At 31.5% G+C, this 18,153-nt stretch overlaps 1 protein-coding gene across 3 annotated transcripts in view; it reads left to right on the top strand.

The window, feature by feature from the left end:
* LOC139498601 (uncharacterized) overlaps positions 1-17,173 on the top strand; it is a 51,749-nt gene extending 34,576 nt beyond the window's left edge. For all 3 annotated transcript variants that reach the window (XM_071287061.1, XM_071287063.1, XM_071287062.1), the window contains exons 13-24: positions 849-980; positions 1,244-1,393; positions 3,801-3,894; positions 4,209-4,382; positions 4,889-5,028; positions 7,916-8,134; positions 8,578-8,830; positions 11,226-11,389; positions 12,182-12,377; positions 12,816-12,977; positions 13,310-13,417; positions 13,881-17,173. In XM_071287061.1, the coding sequence (XP_071143162.1) occupies positions 849-980; positions 1,244-1,393; positions 3,801-3,894; positions 4,209-4,382; positions 4,889-5,028; positions 7,916-8,134; positions 8,578-8,830; positions 11,226-11,389; positions 12,182-12,377; positions 12,816-12,977; positions 13,310-13,417; positions 13,881-13,982 (1,894 nt within the window). In that variant the 3' untranslated portion in view covers positions 13,983-17,173. The remainder of the gene's footprint in view (positions 1-848; positions 981-1,243; positions 1,394-3,800; positions 3,895-4,208; positions 4,383-4,888; positions 5,029-7,915; positions 8,135-8,577; positions 8,831-11,225; positions 11,390-12,181; positions 12,378-12,815; positions 12,978-13,309; positions 13,418-13,880) is intronic.
* Positions 17,174-18,153: the final 980 nt, after the last annotated feature.

The following is an 18,153-nucleotide window of genomic DNA, read 5'->3' on the forward strand; positions in this document are numbered from 1 at the left end:
AATATAACAGACGAACAAATCTAAACATTGTCTGAGACATACAAAACTGACCTGGCATGTAATTTTGACGAATTTAATTGGGAGGTCGCTCGATGCCGAACATGTACGCTGGTTTATAACATCTTGTGAGTGCTACCATGAAGATCTATCAGTGTACTATGTATGTTGAAAACAAATGTACATTCAACAATGAACAACGACATACAGTTACTGCATATTCATCGGTATTTCAGTGTGAATATTGACAAAGTAATAAAGAAGTTTGTTTCTGCCTAGACCCGAAGAGCAGATTTTTGACGATTTTGAGTAAATTCTGTATCACAAATATGTTTTGTTTATGTATTACTCTATTCAGAAGATTTATTAATAGTTTTACAATCATATTTTTTTTATAAGTCCTGACTACATATAGCGCGTCTGACCGAAAACAGAAAAAAAAACATTTTTCTGCATAAAAGGGTCCCAAAAATTTTTAGGGAGTTGCTTGCACATTGTTTCTTTCTAGCTACGCCCCTGTCAGTGGTTATAGTTAAGTTTTTGTGTTTCGGTCTGTTTTTCTTATACCGGTACTGTATGCAATAGGTCTACTATATTTGGTGTATGGGATGATTGTAAGATTTACATGTCCAACTGACAGGTGTCATCTGACCTTGACCACATTTTCATGGTTCAGTGGTCTTGACTGATTTCCATTACTATTATACTAAGTGGGTCAGAAATCTACTTATCAAATAAAACCTTTTTAGACAAACCTTATTATCAGATCACTTTCCAGATGCAGAGATCTACTAGTGTTGTAAGATGTGATAACTAAATATGATAGACATGTTTCTTATGACTTTTTTCAGGTATAGATGCCCAATGTTGCGTGGAGAAATGGACCCCATTTTAGACAAACATGACAAGATAGAAGAACTAATGGCATCCGATTTGGATCACTGGATGTCTAATCTCTACTTTGAAATCATAAAGCTTCCTAGGTATATATTAATGGTACTATAGAATGATGAAATCATTGATTTTGAATGATTTATAAGGTTTTCAGAGCTTACTTAAAGGACAAAGCAAACTATTTGATATCTTATTACATAAAGTTATTAAGTGTTTTGAATACTTTTTATATTCTGTACTTTACAGTATATTCCATAATGAACAAAACAAATTATTAAAAAAGACAAAAAATCTTGATGAATTAGTCAGAAAAAGAATTTTATGTTTTTAATTGAATGGTTTTTATATTCAGATACTTGGCAGGACAAAAAGAACATGAAGTGGAATTACATTTTACGTCTGGGTTGATAGGATACCCTGATCGAGTGAGATCAGCCGAGGAGTATAGAGATGGAGAGAAACCACTTCCAGGTTCAATATCTACCATGGCTTCGGATGATGGGTAAGATTAAATATTTGACTGAGCAAGATTGTAAATACATCTTATAATACTTCATGTCAAAATGCGAGATTTTAATTGATGGTGAGGAAGGTGATAATTGACTTTATCCTGCAGTTATCTATTATACATATAACAGGTATACAGCTATCTTTAAGAAATTAGAGGCAATGATTTAGATTTTAATAACTTAAGTTTCAAGTGTTGGGAGTAATTTCTGGATAAACACAATATATGTACATTGTCGGAAAATATAAAATTTATTTGTACTCGCTAAGAAACCGAGAGCCTCGCTTTATGTCCTGTTTCTAAAGCTCATACAAATAAATTTTATATTTTCCGACAACATACTTGTATTCTATATATATCACACGGCTTGTATTCTATTACCCTTCACAGTGAAACTTATAAGTGTATAAATCTTAACAGATGTACATTAGAATGGGCGTATGACTTTTGTGTTGATTTTTAAAATTGTCATTCTTTCATTTGCGGCGATTTCATTTTTTCATTTGCGTCGATTTTACATTTGCTCCTAATTGCATTTTCAGTTTAACACAGGTGGGTAACATGTACTATACCTTGAAGGTATATTTGTAAAACTTGGTTATAAACATTGTTCACTTATGTTTAAGTTAAGAAAATTCAGGCTATTACGTGTGTTAAAATGCAAAATCTAGAAATGCCTGCATCAGTACGTAAGCCAGAGAAAGAAAAGATAATATTCTTTATTGATAATTATGACAAGTATAGAAGAAACGAAATAACAAGAAAGGAATATACCAGATGTGTTGCTTATAAATACTCGGCAAAAAAAGATTTATGATTTTAATGTTGTATTTAGATTTTTAATTCGTGATTTTAGTATAAATAGAGTGCTGTTATCTTAGGTTTTACTTCTTGTTGTTAAAGTATGCATCCGAACATAGTGTGTTTGAATTGACTTATCCTGCTCGACATCCTACTTCCACCTCCCTGTATGTTGTGGGCAGAGGACAACAGTCCTATACATGTTATGAATGACAATTCGTATCATTTGTACAACTGGCTAACGGAAGAAGTCTATAAGGATAAATGAAAAATAACATTCACCTGTAGTTTACCTGTAAAAAATCAACGCAAATGAAAAGAAAAATCAGTGCAAATGAAAGAAAAAATCAGCGTAAATGAAATGCAGATTGGCACAAATGCAAAACGCTGATTAGAATTGCTTGTACTAATGTAGCTGTTTAACCCGTATCATATCACATTTTATAGTAAATCCACAATTTTACAACAATTATCAAATGTACAGTCTTGGCACTGGGGTTACTTGGGATGTGAAATGAATAAAAAAAACAATAGGATATTTTGTCTATCTGGCCTTTACAGCACCTCTGTTATGGGGATGCTGTATGGAGTGTATAAATACACAGTTACATCCTTTTCTACTATGCATGATCAGTAAGTTGAACTAAAATGACAGTCATTTAAATGGAGATTTGAGACACTGTAAACGCTAGTTTTATTCTACAGTTGTAATCCAAATAAACTTTGTACAATGGCATATTATGATGTTTCAATTTGCAACTGAAGGATTTTTCTACATTTATTATTTCCAGAATTAAGTTATGTGCATTTAAGTTATATATCCTGATAATCCGAGAGTACTTGGATTTTATTCATACTATTCAGTATATGCACTTTGTATATGCACATAAGCAACATGACGGGTGCCACATATGAAGCAGGATATGCTTACCTTTCTGGAGCACCTGAGATCACCCCTAGTTTTTGGTGGGGTTCGTGTTGTTTATTCTTTAGTTTTCTATGTTGTGTCATGTGTACTATTGTTTGTCTGTTTGTCTTTTTCATTTTTAGCCATGGCGTTGTCAGTTTATTTTCGATTTATGAATTTGACTGTCCCTTTGGTATCTTTCGTCCCTCTTTTGTAGACACAACTCCTCCTTCAAAACTTTTTATCTTTTTTTTATATCATGGATATAAGAAGTGTTTCCTGGTGAATAATCCCAAAGTTATGCCTCTTTGCACTTAAACGTTTTGATACTATTCTGTATTAAAGGATAAAAACATATATTTATAATTACTTGCCAGAGACATGATTGATTGATTGATTAAGCAACACTTTCAGCACTATTGGCTATTTCATGGCGGTCAACTGTCTGCAGAGCAGGACCAATATCCTCCCTCCCTTTAATAATCATAAAAAATTGAAATGGTGGTTTATAGAAATTACAGATGACTGAAAAAAAGAGTCTTCATTATTTTTTATGATAGTCAAGAGTCTATTGAGCTGTGGAGCTTATTAAATGTCAAATGAAATATTCTCCTTTATCATTACTCATGAAGATATTTTGTATTCAAGAGTATATACATATATATTTAAAATTCTAATTTTGATTTAATGCAGATCGTCAACAAGTTTAAGTCCAACAGACTCTGGGACTATTGAAGTGAGATCTGAAGCAACAACTTCCAAAGTTAAACTGGCAGATAAAAACAAGGTTGGATACTTTGATATGTTTATTTTTTTATTTATTTTTTTTTTTTGGGGGGGGGGGGGGGGGGGGGGGTAGGGGATCTTTCTTGTTTAAACAAAAATGTCACCCAAGAACCATGATTCAAAAGGATAAATATTTTAAAATATATAAAGAATATACTCAGTAATGTAAAATTAATAGTAAAATATTCATTTTTGAATTTTTGAATATTTGAGTAATATTTAAGCACAAATTAACTTCCTTTTTCAGAGAAGCATATAAAATTTTGACTGATATTAGATTTTAACTGACATTTTTTATGTTTTTATTTTGATTAGAGTAAAGAGGCTCAAGCAACTACTTATGGTTCTCGTATCCTACACAAAGACAAGAAACTGAACATGGCTATAGGTGATAGTTCTGATGAGAGTGACGATGAACTGGCTGACCTAGCCATCAGAAAAGAGGAAGATTTTAATCCTGTCAAGGGCATGCCTGGCATGTATTACAAGGTATATATTAGTTTGACCCTGGAAAATACAAACGTTACACAGAACTTAATGAAAAGAGACAGACAGTGTCAAAACTATTGAATGGCCATTTCTGTCCAAAGGTTTGGTTAAAACTATATACAGCCAAACCTGCCCAAAGCAACCTCAAATCAGGTGTTGTAATCATTTAAAAAGAGTCATTCTGAAACCTGTCCAATAATTTGTTAACTTGCTTTAGTGGTCACTTTTCTAACTTGGTCAGAGGTCACCTGTCTTAGTACAAAATGGCTGTTTTGACTCCTGATAATGATCATTTTTAAATTCATGTAAATAATGTGACACCAAAATTAAGTCTTATCATGTGACAGGTTATATGTGTCTGTATTATAATAAACAACCTGAGGGATTAAATGACTGAAAATTTCTTTAAACTGCCAGAGCATCACTGCATTTTTAAACGATATATTAAGGAAAGAAGAAATAAAAAGTTGTTCTTTTACCAGATACACTTTTTTATATTTTTTTAGCAATACAACAGCAAACCTGTTGATCTTTATCACAAAAAATTGTATTCAATGCTGCCTAAAACTCCATTACTGGCTCCAAACATGAAGAAGAAGAAGTTGACACATGTTGAAGAACTAGAGGAGCATTCTTTTGCAGTTCAGTAAGTACTGACATAATATATATACAAGTCAAAGGATAGATCTAAAGATGTTAAGATTTGTTTTGTTGACCACATTATTTTAGCCTGAAAACATTTTTATTCAAAAGATTTTAGTTGGCTTAAACCTTTTCTGCATGGGTAGATCATCTCTTCTAAATTTGAATTGCAATATATAAAATGAAGTCAATTTGGTGACTTTTACAAAATTCCTAAAAACAAATATTTGTTTGACCTTAAACATGTATATCAGAAACTTTTCAGTAGTTGTTATTTGTTGTAATATCATTTTTGTTATTCATTTATTGTTTTGTTCATAAATTAGGTTGCTTTCTTATCACTTGAATTAATTTACAACCCTTAAATAATTTTAAAGCTATGCGTTATGAGTTTTGCTCATTTGTGAAGACATATTTGGTCTCTGTTGGAAAGCTGTCTTAATAGCAAGCATACTACATAGATATAATATTACAAATATTTTACTGTTAATTGTCTTTAGAACTCCTGAAAACATATGATTCAGTAAATTCATACTACTTTTTGATTTTCTAGTTCATGGGGTCAAAGAAGTATAATACTTTCTCCTTTTTAGCTCACCTGGCCCGTCGTCGTCCGTCGTTGTTAACTTTAAAAAAAATCTTCTCATCTGAAACTACAGGGCAAAATTTAACCAAACTTGGCCACAATCATCATTAGGGTATCTATATTAAAAATGTGTCCTTGACCCGGCCAAACAACCAAGATGGCCGCCATGGCTAAAAATAGAACATAGGGGTAAAATGCAGTTTTTGGCTTATAACTCAAAAACCAAAGTATTTAGAGCAAATCTGACAGGAAGTGAAATTGTTGATCAGGTCAATTCTATCTGCCCTGATATTTTCAGATGAATCTGACAACCCGTTGTTAGGTTGCTGCCCCTGAATTGGTAATTTTAAGGAAATTTTGCTGTTTTTTGTTATTATCTTGAATATTATTATAGGTAGCCCAAATACCACTGCGGTGAATTCAAATAGCGCTGAACATCGCAGCGCTAAAACGGCCTGGGGAGAACACTGGGTAGAGATAAACTGTAAACAACAATAATGTACAGCAAAGTAAGACCTAAAAATAAGTCAACATGACCAAAATGGTCAATTGACCCCCTAAGGAGTTATTGCCTTTTATAGTCAATTTTTAACAATTTTCATAAAATTTGTAGATTTTCACTAACATTTTCCACTGAAACTACTAGGCCAAGTTCATTATAAATAGAGATAATTGTAAGCAGCAAGAATCTTTAGTAAAGTAAGATCTACAAACACATCACCATCACCCAACCACAATTTTGTCATGAATTTATCTGTGTCCTTTGTTTAATATTCACATAGACCAAGGTGAGCAACACAGGCTCATTAGAGCCTCTTGTTTAAGTGTAACAGGTGAGAAGATACAAAAATAATAAATTGAAGTAAATAAGAAATCATGCCTGAAAGTAATTCAACAAAAAGACAGTCCATAAAGCAGGGGTAAAAATTAACTTTTTAGGTTAGAAGCCAGCTGGGCTACTAGACTTGAAAATCCATTAGCCCAGACAAAAAGTTAATAGCCCACTATCACCGGTGAAGCCCGCGTAGGGGTGTTTGAGGGGGGGGGGGGGGGGGGGCATGAAAATTTTGAATTCTAAGACTCAAAATCCTGCATTCTGAGCATACCTGGAGATGATTTGGATGCATGGGAAAATGTAATTTTGTTCTTGTTTTTGTAGTTGACTTCAATCAAATTTGATAAAAAAAAAAATCATTTACAAATGTAAATCTTCATGCCAAGTGTACAAATATCTAGTTAAGACAAGTAAAGAATTCAATGTCAGTATGATTTTATTAACTTGAATTAGCTACATCAAACATTACAACAGAACAGACATAATTTTTAATCTCTTGAAAATTCGAATAGCCCTTTTCATAGAATCATATTCCTTTTGATAATCCTTGTCCAATTTTCTTTTCGCGACTTCGGGTTCTTTAACCCCAGGAATATGTTTCCCCATTTTTGTTTACTTCAAATACGGATCCGGATATGTAAATTGTAAACGCAAACCGATATCGGCACGATTTCCGAATTTGAACAACTGGTTCCCGATAAAATTTTGATGACGTATCTACGGTTCAGTTTGTGATCAAGGGGTACCAGTGAGAGTGCCGACTTTGATTTGTCAACGGGTAGATTTTACTCGTCACTAGAGTACTTTTTTTTCATTCGCCACCTGGGCTACCACAACTGAATAAAAAGATCGCCCAGGTCAATTTCTGGTCGCCATTGGCGACTGGGCGACCGTCAATTTTTTCCCCTGTAAAGCACTAAGTGGTTATCTGAATTTTGAGAACACAAACCCTGGCAAAAACTGAGGCTGTTCCTGCTACGCTAGTGACTACAGCCCTGTTGTGTAACTTGTGTTGCTGATGGGGAAATAAAATTCATGTTTAAGGATGTAGTTAGGTGAGGTTAGGTGAAAATTAATAAATTAAGAAGTTAAAATTGATACTAAAAGCTGGTAGAGCATCAATTAAGGATAAAAATAAGCTAAAAATATTGATAGGTCATGGACCTCCTTTTCGAGATATTTGAGATTTAAAATATGGCAGGAAAAGGCTGACTCGGACTTTTACCTTATATTTGCATTGGTATTATTAGGTCTCAAAACAAAATAAAAAAAATTAAGAATCTTCTAAAAATTTTGGTAAATGACCTGTCATGAGCTATTAAGTCTTGTATGAAAAAATAAATGGGTGTTATGGGGCAAAATATTTTACATTGTATTGTATGGAAAAACACCAAGGAGTCCGAACATTTGACACAAATTCCAAAACCTCACATAAGTACATCCTTAAGTCAATATTGTTTGTTTTTGTAGACCAGCTTTTGCTGGAAAAGGTAGACTGGCTAGAAGCAGTCATGAGAAGCTACAGTATGTTGGTCGTCAGTTCCTAGCAGAACTTGGATTATCACAGTGGAGAAGTAGAGAATTCTGGGGCATGCTGTTGATGTTTATTATTGTGTTTTTCCTCAGAATGTACATGCATTATATTGGACAGTGGTTATTCCTCAATGCTATCAGTATACCAATCAATAAGTAAGTTATAGTGCTCCACTTATTTGGCAGATATTACAACTTTAGAAGCAAGTCATGTATAAAGCATTTTATATGAAATTGATAGAAAATATATAAATATTGAATTATTAAAGACATGCTTTCAGTTTATAATTCTGGTTAAGGCCAAAATGACAAAACACTAATTCTAAAGGAAAAAAGACAGATAATGTAAAGCATATAATCAAAAGATATTTTTATTGGTTTATTCAGGGTATATTAACCAAACCAAAATTATAATATACATCAGTAAACATACAATTCTTAGGTTGACAAAGTCTTGTCTCCACCGCATCAAAAATTAAAAAAATATGATTATATCAAAATTACATAAATTCACTTTATAACATGTATAAGGTCAAATAAAATTGAATTGATTGTCTGTAAAAGAATTATTTTCAAACTAAAGTATCTCCATATTTCAGGTTCAACTTTCTACCGTACACTGTGGAACTGAACTATCAAAGTAACCTGATGAAGACCAGAGAAGAGATAGCAGTTGTTTGGTTAGGTCCAATCATGAACATTGTTATTTTCATTTTGTTGGTGATATTTTGTTGGTTATCCCAGAAATTGTTTGGACTTTTCCCTGACATTGGTTGTAAATTTACTGTGGCTTATGGACTGATGACTCTGCTGAATCCACTCTTTATAATGATTGTGGATTGTATTTTGAAGGTTAGTATTTGAATTACCCCTTACATTCATTTTCCTGGGGCCTCAGTGACCCAGTGGTCTAAATAGTTACTACTGTATAAATCACTAGCCAGTCAACACTGAGGTTGTGAGTTCAAACCCTGCTTGTGCGGGTGCACTCGACTCCAATCCTAATTGACTAGGATTGTCAGTTTTCCTATCGAAGGTCAGTGGTTTTCTCCATGCACTCCCACTCTTCCCCAGTAAAAACTGGCCGCCACTTATTACTGTAAATTCAGAAATTATTGTGATGTTTTTATTATTGCGAAAAATGCGACAGAGTAGAAAACACAATAATTTAAACTCACATTTTGAAATATATGAATTAAACTGGATTTTTCTCAAAATCGTAAAAATTTAAATGGCATTTAAGTCTGAAATGACAAAATCGCAATAATAAATGCACGCAATTATTCTGAATTTACAGTAGCCAAAACGCAGTGCTTAAAAGTGGCATTAAAACACCAAAAATCATCAAATCTAATCATTCATTTTCCCATCTGCAGTTTTTTCTCAGAATTCAAAATGGTACAGCTTAATAATTTGCTGTGCAGCTGGATCTTGTAGAGACTAGTCGTGTGCCATTAGATGAAGGACCCATATTTCATTGTTCTAGATCTGTGGCTTGGATACAATTTTCATATTTCATAAAGTTTTACTTTTCATGCTACTTAAAGTTCTAGCAGTTCTCAAATACTGTTAATTCAGAAATTATTGTGTGCATTTATTTTTTAGGACTTTTTAAGAATGGACTAAAATGCAAGATAAATTTCAAGAAAATTTTCATACAGATATATGCAGTGTTCTCCCCAGGCCGTTTTAGCTACAGCGACGCTATATTTTTTCACCGTGATGCTATAATAATTCCCGCGACGCTATAATTATTCCCGCGACGCTATAATTATTTTGAATATGCTATTTTACTTGTCATCAATTTTGAACTTTCATCTATTATCGTTTATGATCATAAAAATTATATCACCTTTAATTGTAATCCCTTTAAGTCGGACACTAAAGGCAATTAAGAGATTAAATAGCTAGGTGTTAATTGCCCTCAGGGTGCTAACTGTTTGGATGCGAATATCCCAAGCTGACACTTGTGACATGACTAATACCACCTGTCTGCAATCACCAATTTCGACATGGAAAAATGCAATTACAAAATAATTCGAAATCTACGTTTTGTATTACGAAATTTTAAAGATTTAAACTTTTTTTTTTTTTTAAAAGGTCGTTTATTTGTGCATCTCTCCAAAATTTCTCTTCCGGTAATACAAGAGTGAGAATTTTGGTTTAGAGCTAAACTAAGTTTAATAAAAAAGTTATCATAATTGGCTTAAGTTTATGTTTAATCCATTTAATGCATTAAAAGCGTCTTATTCATGCACAATCTTTTGTCAAACAATGTTTATTCTCGGACTCATTTTCGTAAATTTTTCCACGGCCGCCATTGTACATTTTTGTGTAAACTGCGGATTGGAACCGGACCAGATATGACAAAAATCCGCATTTTCACGATAATGACAACAGATGGACAGTAGACAGAAAAAATATACCAAGAGAGAAAACTACGCATTAACAGACTATTTGTTAGATAACTTGTTAAAAATACATATCATTTTGATGTAAAGATAAGAAACAACTGGGACTAATTCATTGAGTGACATGAAACAATGAATTTCATAAACATGATAACAAAAGTTTTTAAATTGATTTTTTTTTTGCTACTTTTGCTACTTTTTCTTTACTTGATATAATATAAAAAAATAGTTAATTTTGTGTACCAGATATTTAGTTTTGTATATAAACAGGTTGATCTATAATGAACCATTCATTCATTTGACTTATTGTTGGGTAACTAAAACCACATATTTATTTTTATTTGGCACAAGAGGAAAAAAATAATTCTGTAACTATAAATGAATAAAGAAAACATAAACTGAAACAACTGTTTTTGTGGTTATAGTTTACAGTTATGAATTGAACAATCTAAACTAAAACATATAAAGGAAATAGAGTATCAACGCGACGCGACAAACAACATTAAAAAAAATACAGTTATTTTTTTTACGCAAAATGTGATGCTATCCAAAATTTCTGGGGAGAACACCGATATGTATCAGATATCAGAATGCAAGTTCTTATTATTAAGATAATCACAAAATTTCATTATTGGTATTAATAAAGTCCTTGGAATTATTTCTGAATATACAGTACTCACTAAGCTACAATCATATAATTGGTATTATGGTGCATCTTGGATCTTGGAGGCTATTTAAAGTAGCTCAAGATGATACCAACATTATTGATTAAGTTTATGTCAAATGTGTTATAAACTACATTTACTAATGACTTATTTATTGTATTTTTTCTCAAGCGATACATTGATGATGCAGTAAACCCAGAGGCAGACTTCATGAAGCTTTACTGGCACTTTGAAAGAGCAGAAGGTTCAGGACTGGCAGGCATATTCATTACCTCGTTCCTGTACTTATTTATCATGTTCATGACAGCCTCTATTATATACATGTACTTCCTAAGGTAAGCATACAATAAAAGCATATCCTCCTATAAGTAATTTATTGTTCTTCTAAAATTACGAAAGTTTGGTTTACATTTTAAAACTACAATAGTTGGCTTTTGCAGACTTTCATAATTTTCCACAAATGAAATGAATGTGGAAATGAAGCTCTCTTTGGATTTTAAAGACCTTTTGGTTATGTCTAACTCAAATTTTGTTCTCTTTGAAAAAATAGATTCTTATAGTTAGATAACTTTTATGTGATAGACAAATGTACTGTGGATTCCTTTATTTTTATGGGTAACATTTTAAGTAGATTGGTGAAAGATTGTTTATTCCAGTATATTTGATTTCATGGTTTTGTCAAAGACTGCATTCTAGCATATATAGAAAACTTGTTCTTTGTTGAATGATTATGTTTTAGTTCAAACCTATAACAATAAAAATTGGTATCCAATGAAGAAAAATGAATCCACAGAATTAGTAACAAGAACCAGTTCAGTTAAGGAACTGAAATATTACCAATATGTTAGAGAAAGAAGATATGACAATGTAAGATTGACAATGAGATAAATATCCTCCAGAAACCAAAGGATTTAAACAACACTTACAATGACCCATACAGTACTGTTAAGTAAGCTATGAATTATACCAAAACCAATTAAAAGAGAATACCAAATGCTTGATTCATGAATATGATGAACAAGGTTATTCATGCATTTTATACTTTGAAACACAAAGTGTGTATTTAAAAGGCTTTACTGAAAATTGAAGTATCTGTTGTCTATTACATAAGTATTTGATTATTCTAGGCTGCACAACAATGGAAGAATGTTAGATGTTTACTGGCGTCTACATGGGGCAGAGGATAACTTCTTTAATCCTTATGACCTTGAAGTATCCAATCAGGAGCTGAACTATATTGTTAAGAAGTCTGAGGCCTGGAGAGGAGAAGAAGGGGAGAGAAGAAAGACAGCTGTATATGATTACATCTGGGAAGAGGAAGATGTAAGATAGACTTTAACTGTTTTTCTCTGAAAAAAGTTGTTATCTTATACAAATTTAAGAACTACATCTAAGAAATGAGCTACCTGTAGACAGTTTTGACTGATCTATGCAGAACCTTTTGGTTTTCATACTGTCAAATGTTTGAAAGTTTGGACTTATGGAGTTTGATCTAGAGTATACATGATCAAGGATATTCCAGAACATGTATCATGTACACAGAAATTTGTACCATAGTATTTCGAAGGCTACAGTAAAGTTTAGCAGTTCATAACAGATCATATAAATTTGCTTATTTAAAGAACATATTATAGTAAGTTTTTCAATACTGTTTTGCAGACAGCCGATACAAATGATTTACACTTCATTTTTCTTTGTTTTTGTAATTTATTGTTGTAAACAAATTGCAACATTTATTTTGTTTAAATTGAATGCTGTTAGGTTGAAGAGAGTATTTGGGATGAGCAAGGAGTGGAACATCGTGAAGTAAAACATGGTCGGAAGGAGATCACAACACATGTCTCTATCCATACAATACATCTGGATGGTCTCAGAGAACTATACAGACATTTCCTTAGACTACCTGATGGTGGTGTCGTAGAGGTAAGATTGATATTTTAATTATTTGTAAATAGAAAGATAGTCATTTTAGGGGAGATAACTTTGACAATGAAAAGTTCAAGTTAAAACAATGAATTGAACTATCGGTTAACATGGTTACCGTATCTATATAAATAGGATACAAACATTAATTCACCATTCTGCCTCTGGATGAAGGTCCTTTATAGACCGAAACGTGTCAGGCTATGAAACATCACCAGGCACTGTAAGTTATGTGTTTTGGCATATGCTGTATTTTTATATATATATATAACTACTCTGTTTTTATATTTTCTCAAAGTTTCTTTAACTGTATGACTGTACTTTATTAATAGATATTTGGTGATATAGCAATACCTGGTATGGACAAGGATATAAAATTTGCATTGGAGAAAGGAGCAAAAAGGATTGAGAACCTAGGATCACAGACCAGCTTGAACAGGGTAAGGCTTACAGTGTAGTTACTTCGTGTATTTAAGATACTCAAATTTAGAAAATATGAATTTATCAGTTATAGTTGCTCTGACAGTGTAAAGACATAATAAATGTCTAAGTATGCAAACTGTTACCTATGCTGGTGAAGTAGAAGATGTGGATTAACCTCAGGAGATAACAAATAGTGTTAAGTTTGGACTTGTTTATATAAGGCCACTGCAAGGAAATTTATTGATATGTATATTACTGGATTTTTTAGTTATTTGTTTTCAATTGACTTTCATATTTAACTTTAGAAATTGTTTGGAATTTAAGGGAAAATATCAAACAGTTTGAAAAATCAATGTTTTCCTGGAGAAAAAAAATATATGTATACCTTGAAAAGACACATCAAAATTAAATGTTACTGCAAACAGTTTAACATACTTTCAATTTTACATAAATTAGAATTCTGCAAATGTTTTATTTTAGATTCGTGGACGTCACACATCAATGTCTAAAAGTGGGTTTGCAGCACCAGATTCACCAACGTCCAGCAGTTCAGGATCCATCAGGAAAAAGAAAATGGCTTGATTTCTTATTGTACAATTAATTTCTGTCCAAGTCTGACAGAAGAAATATTGTCTCATTATGTTTAATATCTTTAATAGTTATCTTTTGGCATATTATATTATTTCCATTCTTACCTTTATGTTTATCCTTTCCTAAAGATTTGCAGGAATTTGTTATTTTTATTTACTAAACAGAAATTTGAATTTTATTTAAGAAGTTTTAACAGTTGAGATTAGTAACTTTGACTTATTATACTGCAACTCACATATTTCTGCATTAACCTTGTCAGTCAGTTCATCTGTCTGCACATTTAGTTGTTTGTTCACAACTTTTCTTATATATATATATATATATATATATATATATATCTATATATATATATATATACAACTCGTCTAAACATCAACCCAACAATGTTAGATCTGTAAATTTGCTTTCGCAAATTTTTGGTTCTTCCCTCGCCGGGATTCGAACCCATGCTACTTTGATATCGTGACACCAAATCGCCTGCACTGCAGCCGTCCCGCTAGACCACACGACCACCTGGGCTCTATATATATATATATATATACACTAGCATTTATTGTGAGGAATGGTAATTGGTCTTGATGATCAATTTTCAGATCTGCTGGGCAGTCACTTCCCGTTGGATGATTATTTGAAGTCTTATTTTACCAACTGAGTACAGAATTTTTCTTGTATGGCTAATAAAGTTATACTTTACATGACAACATGTGCAACTTAATTATATTTTCAATTGCTTTTACTTCAGTAAAAAATATTTCAAAACAAATTCAAAGCTACCATCTTCCTACTTAAACTTGTCATTCTCAATACTTGCTTTTCTATTGTTTTTATGGTTCAACTTCTTAAAATGCCATACATTATAAATCAGTTGTCTTTTTCACTGTACACTATATAGCATGAGAAGAAAAAAAGCTTAGAAAATTGGTAATTGAATAATTAAAAAACAATCAATCTTCTTTCAATGATTATTGTTCTGTTTTCATTTTTGTTTGTTTACCTTATGTGGACCACATGGTACAAGGATTTTAATTACTGTTAGTCTAAAAACAATTAGTTTTAATTTAATTTTGAAAAAGCATGATTTAATCTGTAAGTCTGAAAATATTGTGTCATAATTTTTTTGTTTTTATAATAACTTTACAGTAATAAACATACTGAAGAAATGAATATATAAATTATGAAGAACAGTTGTTTGCTCTCTTAATGTTAGGAAGTGTTATCTTATTTTCAGTTCTTAAAATAGAATTGTTATGTATAAAGTAAGCCTAAACAAACTTCAAGCACAGTAATCATTATACATGTACTATATATATATAGAGAGAACTATTTATCACCCTAGAAGTTTTGTAGTTGTATTTTTTATATTTTATTTTATATCTTTATATTCATATAAAATGCATATATATCAATTCCGTCCAATATTTTCTGTAAAAATGATTGTGTATGACAATTGTAAATTTATTAATTTTCCCAAAATATTGGTTGTTTTTGTTTTTGAATTGTTTATTCCACAACTAAATACATACTTAGTTATTTGGTTAAGTCAAATGTGTAGAGCTATTTTATTTGCTATATTTTTTTCCTTTTGTTTATGAACTACTTAGATTAAATCAGTTTACAGACAAATTGTATTGTGGAAGTTTATTCCTAATTGGACTTCTTTTCTTATTGTAATTGAGTAAGGTACATGAAACTTTAAAATATTTTTATTTTACTTTTCTATTTGGTTAGAAAAGATGAATTGTCTGAAAGAAATAGAACGTAAAGTAATAAATTTGTCAATTTTATATGATTGTTTTACAAGCTGTCCTAAATAGGTTTCATGTCACTTAAGTAGTTCACTGTAGTTTGATAAAAGAGAACTGATATGATCAAATAAATTTAAATGTTTGGCATACATGTCCTTCTTTGAAAGAAAAGGTATGAATAAGCAGTTTTTTTTCTGCTTCTTGAATTTGAAAATCTTAGAATCTATGTATTTTTATATCTTTTAAGTATACTTTACAAAACTTGGATCTGACTTAAAAAGTACATAATTTAATTTTATACATTGAAATGGTACCAAAAATGGCTAATAATGAGATTTTTCAAGTAACATTGTGAAATGAGCTACATGTGTATCCAGGAAAGAGGTTTTGCTACAAGTAGTCTTATACAACTTGGCACTCACACCACATCTTCCTATATCTTTATACAAATATGTTTATGAGAAATTCCAATATCTTTAATGGGAGGACGGAATTCAGGCATTGCTTATATTTTGTTCTTTAAACAAAATGTTATCTGTAAGAATGTAATAGATTGTGGATTAATATGCCTTTATTTAATATTTAAAGATAAGTTTTTATGGCTAAATACAGATTTACACTTTATAAATTTTTTTCCATATATAAAATGATTTTCATTGTATAAAACATGTATTCTCCATCAGATGCAAGTTATTTTTATGTATTTTTCATTGAAATTAAAATATATTAATATTTTGATGTTCCAGGAAGTGTTTAATAGAATCAATTTGTATGAACAGATGATTTAATTTAGAACATAGGCTACTGTGATAAAATTATTGTTGATTTAATTTGTTGAAGGTTTTTATTTTTATTTGTTAAAAATGTTGTGGACAACATGAAAAAACCTAAGCTGGACTTAGAAAGATTAATTTGTGATAATTTATTTTAACTATTATAGACATTTAATATTATATTTTATTAACACATATATTTGCAATGTTAATGACCATTCATTGATAGCTTTTTTATGTACACTGATTTGTGCAATATAAACTTTGCAATCTTTAACTCACTTATAAAACAGTTTTACCAAGATTGAATAAAAAGTAATCTTTCCTTCTAAACTTATTATAAACATATTTTGAAGATAGTGATTTCTTTCATATTTAATAATGAAAAATTTAAAATTCATATGGCAGATATCAAAACTTTGAACACTTTTACATCCAATTGATTATAATTATATGTAATAATAATGTTGTTTATCAAAATGAGTTAATTTCAAAGAAGTTGATAAAACTGATTTATTCATGCAAGAATATTTTCTTATCCATCAAGCATTTTATATTTAGTTAGTAGAATTAACCAATTCTCTGACACAAGGATACAACACTCCAGTAGTGTTTGCTGCTGGCAGCCTCAAGTTTTTTTTATGAATAAAATATTAACAATTCATTCCTGGCGTCTTTTTATACCCCTGCTTTGAAAAAAAGGGGGTACCGGTATACTGTTTTACCTCTGTCCTTCCGTCATTCCATCAGTCCGTCAGTCTGTCAGTCAGTCCGTCCGTCCCATGAATATTTTTCGTCACATTTTTCTCAGGAACTACACTACCAGGATTTCTGAAATTTGGTTTCAGGCTTGATATAAGTCAGCTATACTGTGTGATGCGTTTTCAGATTCATCACTTGACAACTTCCTGTTTACCGAACACTTGTATGATTTTACCCAAGATAGCCAAGTTAAAAATTTTCGTCACAATTTTCTCAGGAACAACAATACAAGGATTTCTGAAATTTGGTTTCAAGGTTTATATAAGTCAGCTATACCGTGTGATGTATTTTCAGAGTCATCACTCAATAACTTCCTGTTTACCGAACACTTGTATTTTTTTACACTATTAATATTATCCACTTGCGGCGGGGGTATCATCAGTGAGCAGTAGCTCGCAGTTTCACTTGTTTTTTTTATCTCTCTCAGTCTAAAGATTATTACTTTGTATAATTATTCTATGATGATATCTACTTAGAATGAGACTGTCACTGTAAAATTTTCCTGATGTCACTTGTTTTACTTGGGTTCTTTTACTTAATGTTTAATTAATTCTGGGGGAATTTCTAGTGTCTAATTTGACGTCTAAATGGTAATAGGGGTATAAATCAATGAGACAAATAGTACACAAAATAAAACTAGAGGCTCTAGAGAGCCTGTATCGCTCACCTGACTCTACTAAGGTTTTTATACGACCGCAAATTTTGAAAAAATTTTCGTCGTATATTGCTATCACGTTGGCGTCAGCGTCGTCGTCGTCGTCGTCGTCGTCGTCGTCGTCGTCGTCGTCGTCGTCGTCTGGCGTCCGAATACTTTTAGTTTTCGCACTCTAACTTTAGTAAAAGTGAATGGAAATCTATGAAATTTTAACACAAGGTTTATGA

Source organism: Mytilus edulis, chromosome 12 (assembly GCF_963676685.1).
Source record: "Mytilus edulis chromosome 12, xbMytEdul2.2, whole genome shotgun sequence".
Lineage (NCBI taxonomy): Eukaryota > Metazoa > Mollusca > Bivalvia > Mytilida > Mytilidae > Mytilus > Mytilus edulis.